At 41.2% G+C, this 23813-nt stretch overlaps 1 protein-coding gene across 3 annotated transcripts in view; it reads left to right on the top strand.

The window, feature by feature from the left end:
• Positions 1–23813, top strand: part of MAP2 (microtubule associated protein 2) — a 98508-nt gene that overhangs the window by 49449 nt on the left and 25246 nt on the right. For 2 of the 3 annotated variants that reach the window (XM_065637394.1, XM_065637393.1), the window contains exons 3-4: positions 179–292; positions 3098–3175. In XM_065637394.1, the coding sequence (XP_065493466.1) occupies positions 179–292; positions 3098–3175 (192 nt within the window). Of the gene's footprint in view, positions 1–178; positions 293–3097; positions 3182–13049; positions 13302–15709; positions 19532–19776; positions 19984–20374; positions 20510–23813 lie in introns of all 3 variants that reach the window. The other variant, XM_065637392.1, reaches the window with a different exon arrangement.

The following is a 23813-nucleotide window of genomic DNA, read 5'->3' as shown; positions in this document are numbered from 1 at the left end:
TTTTTGGTCCTCTATTTTATTTTTCATGATTAGCTTATATTTCAGTAAAACAGATTACCTTTTAAAAATGGATTAAGTCAGCCTCCATTTTTTATTGTTTAAGCTAATCTTTACAATTTTAAACCACTGTTCTCAGCATACTTTTCTTTGTTTTTCTCTAACTTTGGTGCTGCCACAGAAGAAGTGTCTGCGAGGATAGTACAAGTAGTTACAGCTGAAGCTGTAGCAGTCCTGAAAGGCGAACAGGAAAAAGAAGCCCAGCACAAAGATCAGCCTGGACCACTACCTTTAGGTAAAACAAGAAGAACGTTCAAAGTATCCTTGTGTCTGCAAATGTTATATGTATGTATAAAACCCAGTTACAGCTGTGTATTCACATAGGTTGTGGCCATGGGTGAAGTGCAACACAACTGGATAAATGCTGGAATAATAGAGTTATGCTCATTGCCCCAGATCTTCATGGCCCCGTGACTGTCTCATTCACTGCTCTAACAGCAATTCTCCACCTGGTTTGCGATGCAGCTGTGAATGCAATTGGTGACAGTAGTTTTGTCATCGTGTTTGGTGGGACCCAGCAATGCTCGAAGCCCCTTTGTGTTCAGCCATGTACAATGTGAGAGGGAAAGATTAATGTCTGAAGAGGCAAAGGTTAGAGGAGAGGCATATAAAAAGAAAGTGAAGTTTTGTGGGTTGGGTGGTGACTACTCAGAAAGGTAAAGGAGAAGCATCTCAACAGGGAGCAGAGAGGAACAGGGCACACCGGTTGAGGGTGGAGAGGGTTTAGCAGCCAGCCAGGGCGAGGGGAGATTGTGGGAGAAGGAGTTACATCAGGTGGAAGCAAATGCCAGTGGTCCAGACTGGGAATGGTACCACTGCCACTGGTTTGTGCTGTGCCCCATCCTCCTTCTGGCTCCTTTGTGAAATGTCTCTCTGAATTACAAGTGTGTATGTGTGTGTGTGTATATATATATATATAAAGGTAAGTGTACAGCCATTTTTACCTACAGTGCTTCATCCCTGCCAGGAAACTTCCACAGTAGCTCGAACATGTACACCAAGGGCCAGAGAAAGGCCATACTCTGTCCTGAGACAGGGCAAGTCTTGCAAACCTGCCCCAGGATAAGTTCTGCTCGGCGCACATACGTTGTGGTCAAATCAAAATCATGCCTTGCGTTTTTTTTTCCCCACAGGCACTCTGCTTTGTTTGGTACAGTGGCTGGACTCTGCTTAGGAGTCAATTAAAGTCAATGGTTTAACCCCAGCCGGCATCTAAGAACCATGCAGTGGGATGGGGGAGAAAATCAGAAGACTAAAAGTGAGAAAACTCATGAGTTGAGATAAAGACAGTTTAATAAGTAAAGCAAAAGCCACACACACAAGTAAAGCAAACCAAGGAATTAATGCCCTACATTCTGTGGGCAGGCAGGTGTTCAGCCATCTCAAGGACAGCTGGGCTCCATCACATGTAACCATTACTTGGGAAGGCAAATACCGTCACTCCGAACGTGTCCCCCTTCCTTCTTCTTCCCCCAGCTTTTAATACTGAGCATGATGTCATATGGTGTGGAATGTCCTTTCGGTCAGCTGGGGTCAGCTGTGTCCCCTCCCAGGCTCTTGTGCACTCCCCACCTTCTTGTTGTCAGGCCAGTATGAGGAGCTGAAAAGTCCTTGACTGCTTCGCAACAACTAAAACAACAGTGTGTTATCAATGTTATTCTCCTACTAAATCCAAAACATAGCACTACACCACTAGGAAGAAAATTAACTCTATCCCAGCTGAAACCAGGACAGTACTTTAGAATGTTTGTTGGAAATTTGATTTCTAAGGTCTTTTGCTTCATTGAACTTATTTTGAAGTGCAGCAAGGACATCTGTTGCTTGGTAATTCCCTTCCTTATAGAGACTCAATTTTATGTGGGAGACCCCAATTCTGCAAAACATTTCATACATATTTAAGCACAGATTGCTTCACTGGGGCCTGGATGAGGCAAAATTAGTTAGATAAGACATTTAAAAAAATATTGTGAGAAGTATGTCTTCAGTGAGTAACTGTTGGTGCTGCAGTTCCTGTGGTCAGTGAGTGTTAAGTAAGCGCAGATAGAATTGCATTGTAATGAAGATATAATTACTCTGTCCCTGGACAGCACATCTTAAGGACAAGTCACATAAGGGGCTCTTCAAAACCATACAGAAATCAATAGGAGGAGGCCTGGCAAATTCTGCTGTGGCTTTCAAACTGGCCTTTCCGTGCTTGGGAAGAAGCCCTGAATCAGAAATTGAGATCTGCCTGCTGAGAGCTGCCTAAATGTTAAAACAGATGTCCCAATAGTGGAACTGTTTTTAAAGAAAAAAAAAAATCTTAAAGTACTTGGTATGAAATCAGATGCAGAGGTTATGCTGAGTTCATTTTAGAAGCAGTTTGTTTAGGATTTCATCATACTTGAATTGAAATAATTGAAGAAACATCATCTGGTTTCAGCATCTAGACTTGTGAATGAATATAAAGCCTAGTCTAAGTGCATCTAAGATTTCACTGTACTTTGCTCAGCTGAATCTCTAATATGTCATGGCTGACATAAGTCGCCTATGCTGATGTCTTTTGAATTTAGACAAGCAGTGTTTGCATGTGTTCTCTGATTAACCTTGAACTCAGCTGAAGAATAAAAAAAGCATGCAGAATGTTTCTTTTATTTGTGTACTCAAGGTGAATTAAAGAGATTGGATGCCAGTTTCTGACAATCTGTGTTAATTTATAAAGTCTCTCATGCTCAGATGCTTTATTGTTGTTGCTTTGGATGCCTGAAGGTTTTCTAAGTGGCAATACTGATTTAAAAGATAACTTTGTACTTGATTTTTGTATTGTACTCTGTGACCAGATTTTTGAAAATAATTCATACCATCTGAAAAAAAAGATATTCTTTTATTGTAACTTTAAAAGTCCATATATTCCAAAAGGGTCTATCTGGAAATCCACTAGGCACAAATCTCCATTGAATAATTCCCTCAGCTGGGCAGAAGAGGCTGACCGCAGCTTGTACCAAGCATCAGTCTCCCCAGAATTAATTGCTGTATCTCGTTTTCACTGTTTGATTTCTAGCAGTTGAAGAATCCGCCAACCTGCCTCCTTCCCCACCTCCATCGCCAGCTTCTGAGCAGACTGGAGCTCTGGAGGAAGGTAAGGGTCTCCTGGACATGGCAGTGCACAGCTGTCAGCAGAAGGGATGAGATATGAACCTAAAGGATGGGGGAAATCAGAAAATGGAGATACTTTCCGCAGCTTCATGTGAAAAGATAGGGCATTCCCTAGCAATAACTCCCCATCTGCAAACCAGCTGCAGTGCATGGATGAGGTAGACACATATGCACAGAGGTCACTGACAGGATATGTTAAGTACATCCATATTAAATAAAAAAAGATGGTGATGCTTGCTTTTTTGTCTGTTATACACAATATGAGCCAAGATGTCTGCCGTCCCAATGTGGTCACCAAAACTGTGATTCAGTAGGGGTCATCTTTGTTTTCTTTGGATTTGTTTGGCTGCTTTTTTTTAATAACCATTAGCTTTGTTTTTGGAATCTTAAATGCATGAAAGCAAGGAGATTCAGAGTTGGATCATTTATTTGTTCTTCAACCTGTAAGTCATGCTTCAATGCCTGTGTGTATTGGGGGTTCTGTACACAGGGTGCAGGAGTCAAATCCTAGTCTCACAAAGCAAATTTCTGCTTTGTTCTGCACAATGAATGTTCAGTTTCACTACATTTTCCTTCTGCTAAAATCCTCTACAATGAAGAACTTAAGTGTTGGCTTCATTTTAAGCGGAGGCCTAAACCCCAGTGAAGTTGTCACGATGGTAAGCATGTTCGTCAATGCTTTGTCCAGCAGAAGACAATTGCCGCATCAAGGCCCTCAGTATAGGGAGACAGCAATATGTTAGAACTGAGCCATACCATGTGGATATGAGGGAAGGATTTGGGTTCAGAATCTCCAGGGGACTGTCAGTTGAACTCTGCCATTCCGATAGTGTTTTTATGTGTCCATTTATTTCTTTCTTGGATTTTCTTTTAGCATTTTTTTTTTCTTTTTGTTAAATGAATGAATGGAAATAATTTATCATCTGCTGAACAAACTTTGTTGGTATTTTAACACAGGGGCTCTGTTAATTTTGCAAGTGGATGGTTCCTATTTCATGTGCTAACAGAGTCGAGCTCTTAGTTTATCAGGACACCGCAATTAGGCATGTTCCATCCTGTGGTCATTTTTAAGATAAAGCAATGTCACAGTTTCTCTTATCTTCCCCTGTATGGGCCACCAATAAATCTGTCAAAGTTTATTGAGGGCGACAATAAACTGTGGCAGATGCTCTCTGTTAACCCCCCACCCTCCCCACTAAGGAAAAGGTGATAAGGAAAATGGAGAGAGACTTAGACTTGCAAGTTAGAAAAAAAAATTTTAAATGCTTTACTAGTGCTACTAATAAATAGAGAAAATAATACAAAATATACAAAACCAATCTTGAATATCCCGGGGTAGCACAGGGTTCCCCCCTCCTGCGGTGGATGGAGCTGGCGTGGCTCCAGCGGCTGCAGGGCAGGCACCCGCAAGTCCTGGGCTGGACTCCACAGTAAACCGAAACTGGATTCAGGGATGCAGGGTCTGGAACCAGACCTTGGATCGCAGGGATGACGGGCAGGGTCCCTTCAGATGCCGGCCATGGTCGAAGAGAGCGAGACCCTTGTGATCTCCCACTTTGATAGGGTGTGTCACGTGCATGGGATGGAATAGTCGGTCAGTTTTAGTCACCTGTTCTGTCTGCTCCTCCTTGCAAATATGTCCAGTTATCAGAATCCTTGGTTGTTATAGCAATAAATCTAAACATGGGGCTTCTTCTGCATTCCATTGGTCATCTTATCAGCTTCTGAGTGCAGTGTCTCAAAAAACATGCAGTTACTTAGAAGGTATGTAGAAGAACTTAGCTGAAAGGAAAATTCACTAAAAGAGAACTGGTCTTGTTTTTAACAAAACCAGGACATGCAATTATGGGCTGTGTCAACAACAACATTTGTCAGTCCATTGTACTGAAAATACCTACTGGATGTGGTTAGTAACCAATATAAAAATTTTTGATTAATTGATTGCTGATCTTAAAAAAAAAAAATCTACACATTGTTTTTAAAAAAATAGTACATCAATTCCTAGAGTCGTCACCTAGAGGTAATGGCAATCAAAACTACTAACGGAAAAGGAAGCTAGTAGGGCATTAGCAGAGGCTTTTAGAATTATTACCAGGGGTTTACTACTATTTTGTAATATATAGTTCATTTGCCTAGTTCAGCATATGCTGTTTGGTTTTTTGTATCACAATAAAGGGCTTGTTTTTCTGCTGCGGGCCAATGTCAAGGTTCTTAGGTCAAACATCCTTAGCTGAGGATTAGCTTTGTGTACTGTTTTATCAGCAGTATTATTTAAATGTATTTTAGGATTTCATAAATTACTCATATTGATTAGTTGACAGAAGGTTGTAGATTGCCCCCTAAGCAAATGGAAACCACTTTGCTAGTTGTGTTAAAATAAGAAGGTGGCAAAAGACTATACAACTTGAGGTTATTAAGAACTACCGGACTATGCTGTTCCCAGCTGTGCATATGACTCAGCAAGTCACTTAACATCGTTGTTTTTCTTCTTTCTGTACATGTAGAATTCAGTTAATATAATAGCACTTGCCTACCCTGCAGGGGTGGTTGCAAGGACTGAAAGGTCAGTATTTGGGAGACATTTTGATGATTTAGAAAATGCCACAGTTTTCAAAAACATTAAAATCATTTCCTTTAATGTTACTGAAATGAGACTTTTCCATGACAAAATTTTGATTCAGCTCTTCATTTTTTTCCAAGCAGATGGCCTGTATAAATTCTAAAAGTGTAGGTTTGTAGGGGAAGTATGGAGAGAAATGATGTGCTGAGTCATTAATGCACTCTGCTGGAAGCTTCTTGTTTATGTCCAGCTCTGAAACTGGAACTCACAGTAGAGCTGGTTGATGAACAGAGGGAACTTCTGGAAAACAATTTCACCAGATGTTTTTTGTGGTTCTTTTTCCCAAAATATCAGTGGTGTTAATGTAGTTAATGGTAGTAAAAGTCTTGTGTTCTGCTCTGTGTTAGTAGTTGTGGTCCTTGTTTTCTATAGGTAAGTTGAGCTTTTGTGGACTTGATTGAGCCAGACCTGTCATTTTTATTCAAGCAAAACTCCCATTCGGAAGAGTTTGCATCAGTAGGGTTTAACCCAATTTTACTGTACTTGTTTAACCTTTCAGTTCCCTATACCATCTGGCTGTCCATCCTCATGCACCTTTACATTGTCTGTCTGTCTGCTCAGTAGAATACAATATATTAATTTAACCTAATTCTACAGTTGTTGAGCAAAAAAGGTGAATGCTTGTTGTGTGTATCTACCTCAGGCCTCCCTTTTACTCCTTCTCTTAGAACATTTTCCCAATGCACTTGTCAGAGTGTGTTTCATTGCTGTGAATCCAAAAGGGCTTCCTTCAGTCATGGTAGGAAGGAAATCACTGTTGTAGACATGACAAAGGTGGATGTGGCCAGCCATGCAGCAAACGCAAATTAAAAAAAAAAAAAAAGGTAGAAAAGACAGAGAGGTTTGTGGGTCAAGTGTATTTCATGAGAGAAAGGAGTCAGTGGATGTAGGTTTCCTTCATTTGACTGCAGAAAAACGTTCAAATGAGCCTGTCCCTTTATACTGCTGCAGAAGGTAAGATGACTGACTTATTGAAATTATTTCATTTATTTCAACTACAGTAACATAATTTTGCTCCGAAAATTTTCAATTTATCAATTGTATCTGATCATGCAGGGCTGATGCGATATTCTCTTGCCAACGTGGCTTTTCTTTTGTGCTCTGTGCCTTTTGACAATGGTCAACAATGTTTTAATGTAAAAATTTTTCTAGATGTTACAACATAGAAGGATGCCTTTGATGGGTTGTCTTCCATTTTGAAATAGGCATTTCAGATTAGGCTTTAAATATCAAATAAGAATATTTTGCAAACTGAAAGGAACGAAGTATCCTATGAAAATGGATCTATTTACAGTGAAAATTACTTCTTGAAAGGCATTTTCAAAAGATACCTGGAAGCTAAAACTGAATTAGCCTTTGTAAGAAGTGATTTTAGTCTTGGACTTTAGAATACATTGAGAATTTTTCCCATGCTTTGAGATGAAAAAGAACTATTAGAAGGGACTAAAATAACAAAGAAATGATTTTTTTTCTTGTTGCTGAGATAAAAGCAAATCCTTTAAAGATATCATTATCTTGTAAATGAAATTATCTGCAGTAATTTTCAAAATATCTTGATTAAAACTGATAAATAAACAATGTAAATCTGTAATAGCCACAGACATAACAGCCCCTAACAATACTAGACTTTGCACTCCTAATGAATTTGGACTATCACAATAATATGTATATAAAGCATTTTTACTGTTGTTGGTTCCTGTAGTTTTAAGGAGCCTGCATTGCCTACAATCCATTCAGAGCCTATAAAGAAGGATTTTTCAGCCTTGTTTGTATCAGTATAGAGAAGTCCTGGGGTTTCACCTTCACCCTTCTTGACGCATTTTACCTCTGAAGGGCCCCTGGATAAATATGACCCATAACTGGAAGGAGAGCCTCCGCTTTTGCACATCCTCCTGCTCTGCGTTCTGCTTCCAACCGTATCAACCTCCTTTTCTCTACAATGTCCCAGTTCTAGTGGAAGAGATGGTGCCTGTGTCAACCCTCTCCACTCTTGTCCACAGTAATACACAGACTAGTGTGAGGGCACCCTGCAAAGAAGCTAGAGTTTTAGTTTTGAATCTTCTCAGGTTTAGGAGGGAGTTGATTCCTGGTCTCTCGCACTCTGAGACATGTCCTCAGCCCGTGTAACTAGCCTTTTGCAAACCGTGAGCCCCATCAGATCTGACACTGAATTTTGTAGAAGCTTCTGTGGAGAAGAAATGCACAGGTTCTGCATCGCAAGTGTTTCAAGTTGCTTCCCTACAGCCTTGCTGCTGGCTCTGAAGTACTAGGGAAAGGTGGGAGCTCAGGCTCAGCCCTGTGTTTGGCATTGCTTGTTGCAGTGCTCGGCAGATCTTCCTGCTTGGCAGAGGTGGGTTCCACACCTACCTCTTTTAAGCATGCATAAACCCCTGAATCTGCGGTTTGGATTCCACCATGAGAGCAAAGCAACTAAACTATCAGTGGTTCAGGCACTCTTTGTGTGCTGAAATAAATTGTGAGAACAGTTCTCTTGAAGCTCCATGGGTGGCATTTGTGTATGTGCATAGGTGCACACAGCCTACCTTCAGTCCTGACCAGCCTCAGGGCAGTCTGAAACATGGATCATCTTCCTTTTGCAGCACAATGATACATACTGGAGCTACTAATATTGCCATTGATTAATGTTCTTTTCTTCCTTTTTGTGGCTGATTGAGGCTGAATGGGTTGATACTTCTTTAGCCAGGTGGAAGAAATACATGTCATTACATTACATGACACTTCCTGCCATGTTGCTGCAAAAAGCACAAGGAGTTTTTTTTAAAGCTATAGATGTCTTGTCATGGTGTGCTATAGAAAGAAACTTAAAAATTACTGTTATTTGCCAGGGAAAGAACCTTAGAGCTCTTATAGATGGAATTGGTTTAGATAAAAATTGCTTTCCAAGACTTGGATAACGGTAGTTACAGCTGCATTCGTGAGGTGTCTTGTTTCCAGGTCACACACAGAGATCTGGTTAATCTCTGTTGGGCTGCCTGTGTTAAAACCTTGCTTTCTGACTGAGTGTTTTGGATCTGAGAGGAAAGTTTTGGAGGCCCTGGGGAAATGCTTTAAGTTGCAATTGCCTGGAGAAAGGCCAGGGACACCGGGCATGGGCTTGTTCTTGACGCTAGTAGGAGATGCAACAGGATAGCTGCAGCTGCTGAAGGCACCCTGTGAACTGCCGGTTGTCATACACAGAAAACGGGCTTAAACGTATTTTCTCTAGTACTAGCTGTTTAGTTTTTCATAACTTTATTCACGGTGAGAGGGCACCTTAACTGACACGAGTTCTCAAGTCTCCCCTTTAGGTTTGCATGGATTGGATGGCAGGACAATGATTTCTGTTGGGCTGTGTTCTTTGTCTTGCAAAACCAAACCCAAGCTCCCCCTCCTTGTAGCTGTCAGTAGCTGGTGTAGTTCTGAGATGATTATGTGATTATCTGCAATGCTACAGTAGAGGGTGAATAAAGCTGTCATTCCAAAGCATTGACAAACACTGAGGTGGGAGCTAGTTCACCCACGGAAACATGACACAACAGCATAAAATATAGGACTAAGAGAGATTGCTGTGGGCAGCTTTTTGTGGCCTTTGTCAGGAAAAAAAGGTAGCTAGCTATTTGGGGAAGGGTTTTTTTGATTATCTGAATGTTACTTATTTACAGGGAAAAGAAGGAAGTGGGGAATTTTGAAATAGATACAGTAAGAAATAAATCCACCATTGACCAAAGTGGTTTTCTTTTTAATTAAAGGCCTTTTTAAAATTTACACTTTCAAGTAGTTCACCTGATGACTCTGGGGGTTACAACTGCGTTGGGATGCTTTTAAAATACAGTCGGTCAGCTGTGTAATACCTTTAAGCAGCAGTGCAAGTTGTGAGATGTGGTTTGTATACAATATATATTCCTCTAAATAATGAGAGTATAGTTTTGAAATGCGCTTATTGCGACGGTTGGTTTCCAATGTTCATAAAAACTGTAGGAGACACCACATATGTGGCCCATGTGTTAAAATGCACAGCTGCCTTATTCTTCCATCCTGCATTAACCTGTAGCCTGGCTGATTTCATCTGCTCTGCAGTATGAGGCAGTGGCTGTTGTTGCATGTGTCCATCCTGTCTTGTCTTTTCTTTGTCTGTCTGTCCTGCAGTTTTTGTCTGTGTGTGTCTATTTGTAGATGAAGGGGCGGAGGATAAGGTGGGACCGCTGCAGCACTGCCCGGGCTGTGGGCCCGCTGCCAGCAGGGAGTGGCGTAAACACCTGGCCCCCTCCATTTCAGTGTCTGTGCCTGATGATGAGCCCTACAATTCAGACGAGGAGTACTATGAACACCCTTTGTTCAGCTCGGAGTGGACTGGCTCTAGTACACGTCCCAGTGCCACAGTGAAGAGCGCAGAGGTCTTGTTGGGCCATGGCGAAGGTGAACTAAACATGGTCCCATTTTGTTCCTCTTCCCCTCTACCCACCTGCCATCCATTCCATTATATGTGTGCCTGGGATTGCTGCTTTCTGGGGAGGGAAACCTAGGGGTTTTTTTTCCTCACATGGAAGTGACACCCCTTCAGAGTCTCCATCTCAAAGTGAAGCTGCAGCGTGAGCCATGAATGCAACTTTGGGGTCAGTGAAACCATGTTCCCTGCTTAAATCAGGGTAGAAAGTCTTTAATTCTCCAGTAGGCAAAATAGATCAATTTTACTCCAGCATACACAGGTGACTTCAGGCAGTATTGGGTCATGTTTGATCTCCAGTTGTTTTGTGGATACACCCAGTTAACATTGTGTCAGCTGAAGGCTAACAAGGAGGAAAAAAAAAAAAGTTTACTGTTAATGTGTTTCTATACCCCTTTTTTCTATGGTCTGGACACATCAGTAAGTAGTATTTTCTCAGTGGGGGTTACGTAAAAGTGAAATGGCTTTTGAGGAATCAAGGCATAATCTATTTCGGTGACTAACAGGAATGCCGACTTCTTCTCCACGGCTAAATAGATCACGTTTCATCTCGCAGCATTTGACTAACTCAGTCTTGGGACGCAGGAGCTGAAGTTAAAAATAGTACTGAATCCTCTAAAGGTTTGTGTCTCAGGAAGATGGAGGTGTGTACTTGAAATTGTTCACTGGGTCATTTCAAGAACAGCAGAGTTGTTCAGAATTAACAGGATAATATAGCCTAATGCTGCAACAGCACCAGAAAGAGATCAATGCTAATAATTGAAGATTGTTTATATCAGCATGTCTTACCTGAAGCTCAGGAAGACAGAAAATCACAGGAGTAGCCTTACTATAGCTGGGTGCCTGTAGCTGTACTTAGAGCACTCCTGGATGGGTTAATTCATGGGCAGCTTCCTTTTCAGTCATATACATCTACCCCTGGTGGAAGTGTAAGATCTCAGAACACCTATGAGGGGGAAAAAAAAGGGAAATAAGCTTGATCATAAGTGAAAAGATAGGCATTATGAAACAGCCCTCCCCAGTTGCTGCCTCCAAGATCGCAGTCTGTTTGGCTTAAGAGGAGTCACAAAGGGAGTCTGCAGGATTCCTTCATTAAGTAGGGATAACTCTCTACTTTGGTGAGAAATGAGTTTTAATCATGTGGCACTGTGTGAAGTGTCTTAGGAAATGGAGGTGTATACCTGAAATTGCTCAGAGTAAAATGAGAGGCCTTCCTTAAATTTTTTTAGTTGAAAGGGATGCACATGTAAAACTACATAAAATCAGAAAAAGAGAAGTAAAGCAAATTATTCAAGTCAAGGCCTCTTGTAGCTGGATACCTGCTGTTCTGGCAGGCTGCTTTTACAATCTGCCCATGTGGAAATATCCCTGTAACACTCAGGCATCAGTCCAGTTTCTGATTCTGAATCTTCTGGCTTCTCTTCATTTAAGATACAGTATTTAACCTTAAGTACATTTTTATATGTTATTAATAATGTATAATGTATATATATAAAATAATATAATAATGTATAATGTTTGTCAAATCACTTTTTGAAGGCCATAACTGAAGTGGATGGTTGATTGTCTGGCTTTAACTGTGCCAATCTCAGGAGGAAAATCAAGCCATTGTAAAGAGGTTTTACTTTAATACCAAGAGACTGGATACAGCCACTTCCAGATTCCAAACCACTTTGTTCTAAGTCTGATTCAGCAAAGGCCTCTAAGTGTGAGACGCACTTTAAACCACGGAGGTCATCAGGTTGACTGCAGCGTGACCACTGGTCAGCTGCTTGGGTATGTTGCTGAGCCATAGGTTTCACGCTTAATCCTGACTTACAGAGCATAGTAATATTCTGTCTGAATAGCAATAGCAGAACAGTCCAGAATGGAAACCTTGCTCATCGTTCTTCTACCATGGCATGGGTAAAGACTGCTCTTCATACTACTATACTGATCCTAAGAGCCCGTAGGCTGAGTGAAGTCTTTTAGAAATTCAAATGAACGAAGTTATATTGCACTCATTGGTTTCTTTGACATAATTGGTGATGAGGAGCCTGGGAGCTAGTGTGGAAACAGAACAGAAAAGAAAATGGAGAGCCCTTTTTTTAAATCTGTGATTTTTCACACACATAGTTCAGATATCAGGCAGCCTAAGGGAGAAATTGTTTATAAACCCACTCATTGTAGAAATCTTGGCAGAATTCTTGCAAATCCGTTAGTTGTCAGCTATGCATAAGGACTATTAAGACTATGGAAGTGGCTCAAGATTTTACCAAATCCAGGATCCATGTTATAGATTGACTTGCTGGCATTTAGCAGTCAGTATTGCCAAGGTCAGTGGAAAGAAATTAATGCCTCATGCCTTCCTCCACCTCAATTTAATGTCTTGTACTGGATTAAACAGCACATTTGTCAGAAAAATATCAATGTACTTTGAGCTCATTGATGCATTGGTGTTGTCAGAGCCATCCATCATTCAAATAGCATCTCCATTTGCAATGAATATTTGACCCACAGTCATTTTTGGGAGAGGTATACCTGTAAAACACTTTCAGCTCTCATCTTACAGCATAAATGTGCTTCTTTGGGGGAGACAGGTTGTTTGGTTTGGTGTGTGTTTGTTTGTTTATTCCTCTAAGGAAAATTAAGTTCCGCAATGACAAAAATGGACTGGATACTAGCAGTCCTTTGACAGACTTAAATCCAGAACGTTTAGAGCTGAAAGTGTTATGCAGAAGCAGTCCTGTTGAACTGTGTGCTTGGTGTTTACTGTTGGTGTTGATGTCACCTCCTTTTTCCATCCCCAAGAAGAACCAGTAGAGAGTCCGATGGCTGTGGAAGTGAGACCTGCTGCTCTTCCTGGGAAGCAACTGGGGAAAGAGCACGGGCACATTGAGCCTTCGGACCAGGCAAAGGGCCTCTGTGAGGGTCAGTCTGATTCTGGTTTGGAGGCCAAAGTGTGTCATGAAGACAAAGTGCCGAGTGTGGCACCCAGCAGGGAGAGAGTAACGGTTGTGGCAGAAACGCCTCTGAAAGACACGTCCCCTTCCTCGGCCAAGGAAGGTGTGTCCTCCTTGGGTTTGCATGTGTTTGCTGCCGGTGAATCCTTTTCCAGCTTTCTCCAGTGCTTTCCAAGGCTGCTTCATTGGCTGTTCTTCTCATCGATGAGTATGACTGCTCTTGTTATTATGCTTGAAGAGTGTGTAGCAGATAATATGATTGCATAGGTGCTGTATGACAACATGGTTTCCCACCATTGCGGCTGATTCCTAATTTTTTTACTTTGCCATGATAAATACGCTTTGCAGCTGAGCTGATTCCTCTGCGTAAGCCTTTTTCCCCCCATCTCTGATGTGTTTGCCAGTCACATTGCTAATATATGTATATTTTTTTCTTTTTGGTGCAGAGATTCATCTGCTTTTCTTTCAAAAAGTGGATTTATTGACTTTGGCTATGACATAAAGAGGCTTAAACTGTAGAAATGTTTTCATTTGCAGTGTGCAGGGTTGCTGTGTTTTGGGGTTTTATTTTGGTTGTGGTTTTTTTGTTTGGTTTTTGGGTTTTTTGTTTGGTTTTTTTTGGTGTATTTGCTTCAATGCGTCTGGTTTAGCTTCCCTAAAGCTATGGCTTCTTATGTCATATCCTTGCCATTCATTGCAGTCCACCCCTCCTCCCCATAATCATTGCCAGAACTCTGATTTTTTGTGTGTCTTACCTTATTACAAATGTTTAACCCTGCTGGAGTGCTCTTCTTAGGCAGAACCTCCATCAGTTCCACTGGGACATTTGCCTTCATAGTAAAGTTTAGGATTGGGTGCATAGAGTGAAGTTCTGATCTGGTTGCTGAACAAAATATTTACTGCAATCAGTTTTTTTTTTCGATATGTAAGAATTAGGCTTCAAAATTTTCCTTTTAACGCTATTTCTTTTCAGCCAGTACAATGAGGTATAAAGACAGATTTTGTGGAGTAGTGAGGTACCCATTCACTACCTGGCTAAGAAATGCTGCATTTGAGAGGCTAGTGTTCTGGCTGGCCCAACTGAAGAATATTAAATGCCTTTGGCAGTCAGAATATGTTTCGATGACATTGGTATTGTTCATCTGCACTACAGGAAGAGGCACAATAGGATACATAAAGAAAGTCAGTATCTAGCTGTTTAATTTATGTGAAACCAGGATGATATCAACTCAGTGGCCACGTTTTTATACTTCATAGGTTTTGCAAGTACATCACCACATGCAAAAACATAAAAGAGCAAAATTACTGTAGTTGTAGAGCTCTGTTTTTTCTACATGCAGAGTTTAGAATGGCAGTTGCTTTTTTGACTAAACGTTAACATATGCGAGTATTTTAAGAATGACAAATATTTTGATACTAATTGTTCTAAAGACTTCTGATTCATTGAAGCAAAAAGATGACTCCGTGGGCTTTAAATCAGATATGGGGAGATTCAGATTTGGCCCAATGCTTCTTGTAATGAGCTTTAGAAAAAACACATAAAACTTTTTTTACAAATTACGGCAGAAAGTTCTGCCACATTCTGCAGTATCTGTCTCCATATTTTCCATGATAAGAAGATTTCTATATGACAGGAATCATTATTTTACATGGGATGTTAAAAAAGAACATGCTATTAATGATTAACAGAGCATGTATAAAAAACCACTTACCTAGGTATTACTCCCTAAAAATATGGTGACATACCGCAAGAATAGCATTTTTACTTTTAAATTAACTTAATTAGGGCCTGATGTACAGTCACTGAAACATGCCTAGTACTCTTTGACTTCAGTTACAGCTGAAGGTGGCTGGTCATTTTGAAGACCACACCTTTAGGATCTGGGACTATTATTATCATAGTTCTGTTCCTGATTTACATGTACTGGTTTCATGACAGCAGTGAAATTTTTGTCATTTGCCAAAGAGTAAATGTCAAAAGTTGGTATAATTAAAAACCAGCCTCTTCTGACACGAAACCTTTTGTATGCATTATTTATTTAGTTTAGGCTGCATGTAGAAGAAAAATGTAAAAAAAGTTATAGAAATGTATAACTATGCATGTTTTAAATGTCAGCAACACACAAAGATACTATTGATTTGACTTATTCTCGCAAACTTTACTAACGTAGAACTAACAAACTACAGAGTCCAGCAAAGCATACCAATGAAGTGGGAATTGCTTGTGATCCTACTGTTACGTACAAACCATGAAGATAAAAAATTCACATGAAATCATCTCATTTCAGTGGTCACAACTCACATTTTCACTATAAAACCTCATATATTGAAAGGAAACTAGGATTTAACACTTTAAAACAGATTTCTAGGTGGTTGGCCTTGTTGCATGTTTGCATCTGCCTCCCTCTCCTTTCCATCATTCATACCAAGATGTTGTTGTAAGCCACGTGACTGTCTGCCTGTGTAAGTGCTTTAATAATTTTGTTATAAAACCCAAACAAACTACTTCAGATTTACTTGCAGCCACGAAGATGGAATTCCGTGTCCAGGAGGGTGCACACCTTTTCACAGCAGAACCATTAGACACAAAGCAACAAGAATCTGGGAAAGACAGTAAGACCGGTGAGCAACCTAAGCATGATGCCTTAGTTCCACAGCCGGCAAAAACAGAAGCTTTAGATAAAAAGGATTCGCAGAGCAAAGACAAAGAAAAAATGCCTTCATCTCTATCAGACCAGATCTTGGAAACTGATTCACAAAAGAGAGGGGAACCCAGTATCGCAGAACTTGCTGCCAAACCTCCTGCTTCTCAAGCACAAAAGGACTTGTCGTCTGAACTGCCTAAAGGGAGCAAAACAGAAGAAAGGACTGCAGATGTGCCCTCATCATCCAACCAGATGATATCTATGAAATTTAAAGATGACCTTAAAGATGTCCAAGATTTTGCCATCGGCCATGGTGACAGTCCTCTGTTGCTATCTGAACCCAAGGCAGAAGCATCCAAAAGTGAACTTCCTTCAGGCCCATCTCCTGCTGTCCCCCAGGAGCTTCCATTCAAAGACAGTTCCAAAACAAAACAGGAACCCCCTGACCAACTGTTTTCCAAAGATCTTACTAAAGATGAACAGATCTACAGAGACAGGACGCTAGCTCTGCAAGAATTCTCAGCAGTAACAGTAGATGGTCTGAAAACGCCAAGCACCCAGAAAATACCTGCATGGGGGGAGGAAAAGGACATGACCAAGGATGAGAGTGATGAGGAAGAAAGGTATGACTTCTATGATAAAGGGGAGGCTCGAATATTAGATGATGGTAAATTTACTGCAAAACCTGAAGTGAAGACACTTTCCCTAGACAAAGCAGACTTTGAAAAGGATGGTGAAGCTAAGAAGTCACCTGATATTCTCAAAACAGAAAAAGAAATGGATCAAAGTGGGCTCTCAGTAACAGTAGACAAGAAAAAGGAGGTCCAGCCAAGCACACAGATAGCCCCAGCCACATTAAGCCATGAACTCACCCTTGAAAAAACAGCAGAGCACCCCGATACCACTCAGTTATCCAGAGTTACAGAGAAAGCCCCTGATGCACCAAGTTTAACCACTGATAAGACTCATACTCTAGAACCTTCTCAAGAGAAAGATGTTAAAAAAGATACCAAGGAGGATAAGACAAGTGTTTCAGCTCCTTATCAAATGAAAGAAGAGGAGGATCGATCAGGAATGTCGAAGTATTTTGAAACCTCTGCTCTGAAAGAGGAAGCCTTCAAAGCAGATGCTCTGAAACAAGGCAGTGATTACTATGAGCTTAGTGACACTAAAGAGAGCATGTATGAGCCTTATCAGACAGATCGTCTAATACCTGAAGACAAAGAGGAGGAGGAAGAGGAAGAATTACAGACAGAATTGGGTCAGCAGCAGAGTATACCTGCTCATGAAATAGGGTACAGTACCCTGGCCCAGAGCTTTGCACCAGACAAATCTGAAGAACCAAGTTCCCCAACAGAAAGAATGTTCACTATTGACCCCAAAGTCTATGGGGATAAGAGAGAGCTCCACAGTAAAAATAAAGATGACCTAACTCTGAGCAGGAGCTTGGGACTTGGGGGGAGATCTGCAATTGAGCAGAGAAGTATGTCTATTAACTTGCCCATGTCCTGCCTGGATTCAATAGCTCTAGGGTTTAGCTTTGGTCGTGCACATGATCTTTCTCCCCTCGCTTCAGATATTCTAACTAACACTAGTGGAAGTATGGATGAAGGTGACGACTACTTGCCAGCAACCACACCAGCACTGGAGAAGGCCCCCTGCTTCCCCATTTGTAGCAGAGAGGAAGATGAGCACATTGAAGAAGAAAAAGCAATGGTAGAAGAAAAAGTCCAGCCTGAGACCTTGACCGAATCACCTTTCCTGGCCAAAGATTATTACAAAAATGGGTCTGTCCTGGCTCCTGACCTGCCTGAGATGTTAGACTTAGCAGGGACAAGATCTAGATTAGCCTCTGTGAGTGCAGATGCTGAGATGGCACAAAAGAAGTCAGTTCCTTCTGATACTGTTGTGGAAGACAGCAGCACAGCTCTGCCACCTGTGACAGGTGACAACCACGTAACTCTAAAAGCAGAAAGCCAGCTGGAAGACTTGGGCTACTGTGTTTTCAATAAGTACACAGTTCCACTCCCTTCTCCAGTTCAGGACAGTGAGAATTTAACAAGCGAAACCTGTCCCTTTTACGAAGGCACAGATGAAAAACTGAGACGTGGCCTAGCTCCTGACCTGTCTTTAATAGAAGTGAAGCTGGCAGCAGCTGAAAAATCAAAAGAAGAATTCCTCAGTGAAAAAGACTTAGGTCAGCATGGCACTGGTGAGTCTATTCTGGCCAAGGACTTTGAGCAGGAGAAAAAAGAGAAGCTGGATACTGTGCTAGAAAAAAGTGAAGATCAACTTGACTCTAAAGAGGTCTATTCCATTAAAGATGCAGAGCCTGAGAAGACAAGACCTGAGGCAATCTTAGAAATGAAAGAAGAGAGTGTGACTGACAAAGTTCATGTTACTGATGATACAATGTACGACAGAATATCACCATCAGTGGTAGCTGCAGAAAGAGGTGCTGTTTCTTTGTTGATGGAGAAGGAGGAGAAGACTCTTAGTGTTGTTCCTGAAATAGCCGAGATAGAAGCTCCAATAAAACCAGATTACAATGCTATAAAGCACGATATGGAAGTGGCTGCAAGGAGAGCTGACCAAGAATATCAGAGTCAGTTAGATTCTAAGATCAGTGAGGTTGTTTCTCTTCCTTCAGGGAAGGACAAAGCCTCTGTTAAAAAAGCAGAGCCTGAAACCAAAGACACTCAAACGAAAGATCAGACTGTCTTGTCCAGAGAAGCAAAAGATGCAGATGTACTTTCCAAGACTGAGCCTAGTTATGTGAAGGACAGCACCAAACTGTCTGAAACAGAAATTAAGGAAAAAGTAACTAAGCCTGATCTGGTACATCAAGAGGCGGTTGATAAAGAGGAATCTTATGAATCTAGTGGAGAGCATGATCAAGCCCAAGAAGGCTTGAATGGAGAATCTTTGAAACCAGAGGATATCAAAGCAGAACCTCCAAAACCACTTGTGTCTGGGGAAGAGGTGCCTGCACAGTTACCAGCAAAGGAGCCTTCTGAGGAGCTTCTTCCAAAAGCTGAGCCTCTCCAGGAAGAGCTTGCTGAGATTCAGATGGAGAGCATACCACGGCCTGCAGAAGGATCTGAAAAGATTCCTGATACAGCTGTGAAACCTGTGGAAATCCAAAAGCCGCTGCCATGTGAAGTGACAGCTGGGGCCACGAAAGGGGAAGAACATGAGGAAGAAGACGTAGAAGTAGGGCAAGAAGAAAAAGAAGAGGATAAACAGCATCTTGTATCAGAAATGCCCCCAGAAATAGACTTTGGGCAACCTACTGCTGAAGAAATGCTAGCCAAGGGTAGCCCAGAAGCACCGCCTGAACTGAAAGGCATCATTGAATCGGTGGTGACAGTGGAGGATGACTTTATCACAGTGGTGCAGACAACAGTTGATGAGGGTGAATCTGCTTCTCACAGTGTGCGCTTTGCTGCTACCCAGCAGGAAGACATCGAAACAGGGGACTCCCAGGCTGAAGAGGAGCCAGAGGTTGAGGAAGTGGCCGACATTGAAGTTGAGCCCAAGGAGGGCTCCCCAGAAGCTCCTGCCTCGCCCCAGAGAGAAGAGATCTTGCTCACTGACTACAAGACAGAGACATGTGACGATTACAAAGATGAAACAACAATCGATGACTCCATCATGGACACAGACAGTCTCTGGGCAGATACTCAAGGTGTGCATTATCCTTTCTGTTTTGTCTGTTAAATAGTTTTGCTTCCAAATCATAATGATCAAAAGCAAAATTATTATAGTTGTAATAGTAATCTCCGCATGTTCCAGAAAAATGGTAAAATAGTCTGCCTTTTTTATTAATCCACCTGCTCTGTCTTCAATTATTTTTTCCCTGCTTCACTGTAGTATGGCTAACATTTGTTACTAATCTTTTGTTTGTTGTTATAATTTGCTTTGATCCTACAGATGATGATAGGAGCATCATGACTGAACAGTTAGAGACTGTTCCTAAAGAGGAGAAGGCAGAGAGAGAATTACGAAGATCATCTCTCGATAAGCATAAAAAAGAGAAACCTTTTAAAACTGGGAGAGGCAGGATTTCTACTCCTGAAAGGAAAATAGCTAAAAAGGAACCTAGCACACTCTCCAGAGATGAAGTGAGAAGGAAAAAAGGTTCATTTAACACTACCTATTACTATATATATGTGTGTATATATATATATATATATATTATTTTCTTACTATTGTACAGTACTATACGGTTACTCTGTTGTAGATGATGTGCACCTTAACAGTAGTGCAGTAGTGTACAACTATATGAAAAGCCACGTGCAAGGCTCACTGCTCCACTGGCCCCATTTCATTCTAGGCATGCCCCCCGATCCCTGGGTAACACATCTGAGGTGCTCCCCCTCTTCCAACTTAGGATTTGTTCACCCCAGTAGAAGCAGCACATTGGGTTGGAGTTGTGGAGCAGTGGGCCTGCCACTTGATGTATTGTCATATGAAACTGTTTGCTGGTTTTTTTCCTGATTCTATGTTTTTTGTGTTTTCTTGTCCATAGCAGTGTATAAGAAAACTGAACTTGCTAAAAAAACTGAAGTTCAGGCCCACTCTCCCTCCAGGAAAATCATTTTAAAACCTGCTATCAAATATACTAGACCAACTCATCTCTCCTGTGTTAAACGGAAGCAGACAGGTGACTGCGTTCTATTCAGTTATGCAATGTGGCTGGCAAACATAGACATTTTTTTTTTGAATCTCATGGCAATAGCAGCTTCTCTACTTTTTTTTTTTTTTCCTCCAAGAATATCAGTCTTCACAAATAGTATTGCTTTTTTAGTGTTTTGTATCATTTTTCTTTTCTTTCATTCCTGGTATTTGTTTTTTTTATTTAATGGAGGCCATGATCATGTGTGCTTGTCATTGCTTCGACCTCCAAGTGCTGTGGTTGTAACTTGGCATCGTGCTTATAGTGTGGTGTTCTAAGAATCTCTACTCATCCTTTTTTTTTTTTTTTTTTTTTTTAATTACGCCTTTTTTTTTTTTTCTGGTGGGAAAATGTTGACAGCTTAAACCATGGTATGCATTTCCATTATTTTGCTTTTTTACTCTCATGCATAATAAGAAGTGTTTCAGACTTATATTTTGTTGATTGATGTTAACTGCATTGACACTTCCCAGTCCGTTACTGATGTTTATGCTGTACAGTCAAAATCCACAGGGGTAATCCAGCCACATGCAGCATGAAGCTGAGAAAGAAGAAATCTGGGCTCACGCTACGAATGCATTCCAAGCAAAAATCTTAATATTTGGTAGAGGATGGTGAAAGGACAAAACAAATTATTCCTGTTACATCTTGATAGGTGTATCATTACTTAGAGGACCAAAAAGAACACTTTCAGCGTTTTCATCGTATTACTTGTTGTTACTGTGAGTTCAGAGTGGAAAGACGAACATCTTGACTTTTCTGGTGATCTTAAAAAAAAAGAAAAAAAAAAAGCTAAAAGAGGTCAGAATTTCTGCAACGTAGCCGCATGCTGCAGTGCGGTTGTTCATGAGTGAAACTAGGGCCATTAAGAGAAGAACCATGCACAGCAATGCAGAGCTACGTCAGCCTCTTCTCATGGCTTAGAAATTAAAAGCAGGATTTGTTACCCATCCTATAGTTAAACAGTATAATACCAAAAGTGTTCCTAAGCACTTGTTCCCATCCAGTTTTGCACCAATGAGTCACTCCTGTTCTAAATTTAGACCAGTCTCAGTATGGAGGTCTGACTAGTGAAAATACAGCAATATGATAGCTATGCAAGAGTAGCTTTAATATTGTGCCTCAACTGTGTGATGTGTGTGTGGTCTCCTGGTTATATTCCATTAGGACAACTGAACTGAATATTCTGTACCATCACCTTGCTTCTGTGAGGGAATCTGGTGCTTTTATTTCCTCACCTCATGAGAACTGGAGCCAGGGAAGGAAAGGCTGGTCCAGGCCTCTCTGTGCTGCAGTGATGACTCCTCAGTTTGAAGTCTCTAGGCTGTCCTAACTTGGCACCCTGGACCAGAACTACCCAAGAGTGAGGAATTTTTTTTAAAGGATTAAAACAGCTCTTCTTGCTACTTCTTGCTGTTTGATGAAGCACAGCTTGATCAGCTCAGGAGTTATTACCCATAATTCACATATTCTTTCAAAAGACCCACTGGGTTCAATAAGCAGTGGAAATAGGGGGGGGAAATGCTGGTTTTATAGTGTTCTCAACTTCATTTACACGTCTACAGCCATGTGGTCAGTGCTGTCTTGCCCTCAGATACTGTAGCACAAACTCCTCTTCTTGCCCAATAGTGTCCCGGAGATGCCCAAGTCATACCGATAGACTTGCAGAAGGAAATTTGCCCAGTGCCTTAAATGTCTGCTGCCTGACAACTGACAGAGCTGCTTCTCTCTCAAACACCTACCGAAGCAGATATATTAGTCAAAGTGAAAAATGCAATACACAAATGATGTCCCGGTACATTTAAATCCTGAGATGGAGAGCAACCAAAATAACGGACCCAGATTGATCATCACATTTGCGGTTATGTGGGTTGAACTTTGAGGTTTGGGTTCTAAAGCAGAGTAGCTTGAACCACACCACAAAGTGATCAAAAATATCTCTTAGAATGTTTTACCACACTCAGTGTTGCTGGAGAATTCACAGTATCCCTTATTTTATTCTACCTCTACCTTTTTGTACTTACTGATGGGACTTGAGAGGAGGCCATGTGAAAGGATATCACATAGCACTGCACTCTGAAGAGTGTAGGCAGCCATATGTTAACCTAAATATTCCTAAACCAGTCATCCAGCTCTTTCCAGGATCTGGAGCTTAGAGGGACAGGGTCTCTCTCACCTTTTGGTTTTTACGTAAAATATAGCACCGTTTCTTGAAGCCAATTTCAATTGTCAGTGTGTCCTGTTTGTCAGCTTTAGTGATACCTGGCCAATGGAGCCCCACAAAGAGTCTCTTGGCAGTGTAGTCTATACAACTTTGAGTGTATTGCAGTCAGTTAAAATCTCAGTGTTGCATTTACTGTGACTTTAATCTGAAACATATTTAGTCCTAAGTGTCTACCCAAAAGAAGTTAGTATTTGCTCGTATTTTCTGTGTAGTGGCCCAGAAAATGACATCTTTCCCCTATTTTCCCCTCAGTACCAGGAAAAAAAAAATCCCGCGTCACTGTGAAGTACGTACTGGCAAATACCGGTAACTCGCAGTGCCGTATCCCAACTTATGTTTTGTGAGTGGCTATGAGATGCCACTGCCATGGTGCCATCAGAGGAGCACTGATGGTGGCAGGCCAGGACAATTATCTGGCGGGAGTCACTATGTGATAGACTTCTGTTCCTCGTCTTCAGTTCTGGGGTCACTCCCTGAGGTAAAACGTGTTTGTTGTGTATTTAAACTGGCAGCAGAGCCTGTCGAGATCTTTTGTTCCGATGGAGAAGTTGTGGTGTGTTCAGGTAAGTCAGCACGAGCAGCACAGCTATTCTTTCACTTCATAGTGGCAGCTGGTTAGGGTTCAATAGCAAGAGAAGGAGGAAAGAAGCTATTTGTGAATATTTAGAAGAGATGCAAAACAGACCAAAGCCAGCAGTAACAGATGCAGTAAAGTGTGATGCAAGAGGGCTGTGCTGTACTTATGCCTGTTACAAATTCAGAAGAACTGAAGTTTGCAGTTGTATATTCTTTTCCTCTTCCCAAGTTTTCTCTCCTTCAATATAAAAAGGAAAAAAAAAAAGAAAAAAAAAAAGGAAAAAAAGCAGCAATTAAATTATATTAAGAGGATAGAACCGGAGTGAGAAGTGTGGCAGAAGACCAGGGATCTCCTCACTACACCTGGGAACTGCACAGGAAAACAAGAAAATTAATCGGTTCTGCCCTGTTTGATGTATTAGGGTTGGTTTTACAGTTGCAAGACTGTTGGGTATACAGCAAAAGGTTATCATCTGGGACTGCTGTCCTGCT

This window comes from Caloenas nicobarica, chromosome 6, assembly GCF_036013445.1.
Source record: "Caloenas nicobarica isolate bCalNic1 chromosome 6, bCalNic1.hap1, whole genome shotgun sequence".
NCBI classification, from domain to species: Eukaryota; Metazoa; Chordata; class Aves; order Columbiformes; family Columbidae; genus Caloenas; species Caloenas nicobarica.
The sequence above is the reverse complement of the archived record's forward strand: the minus strand, read 5'-3'. Positions and strand labels throughout refer to the sequence as shown.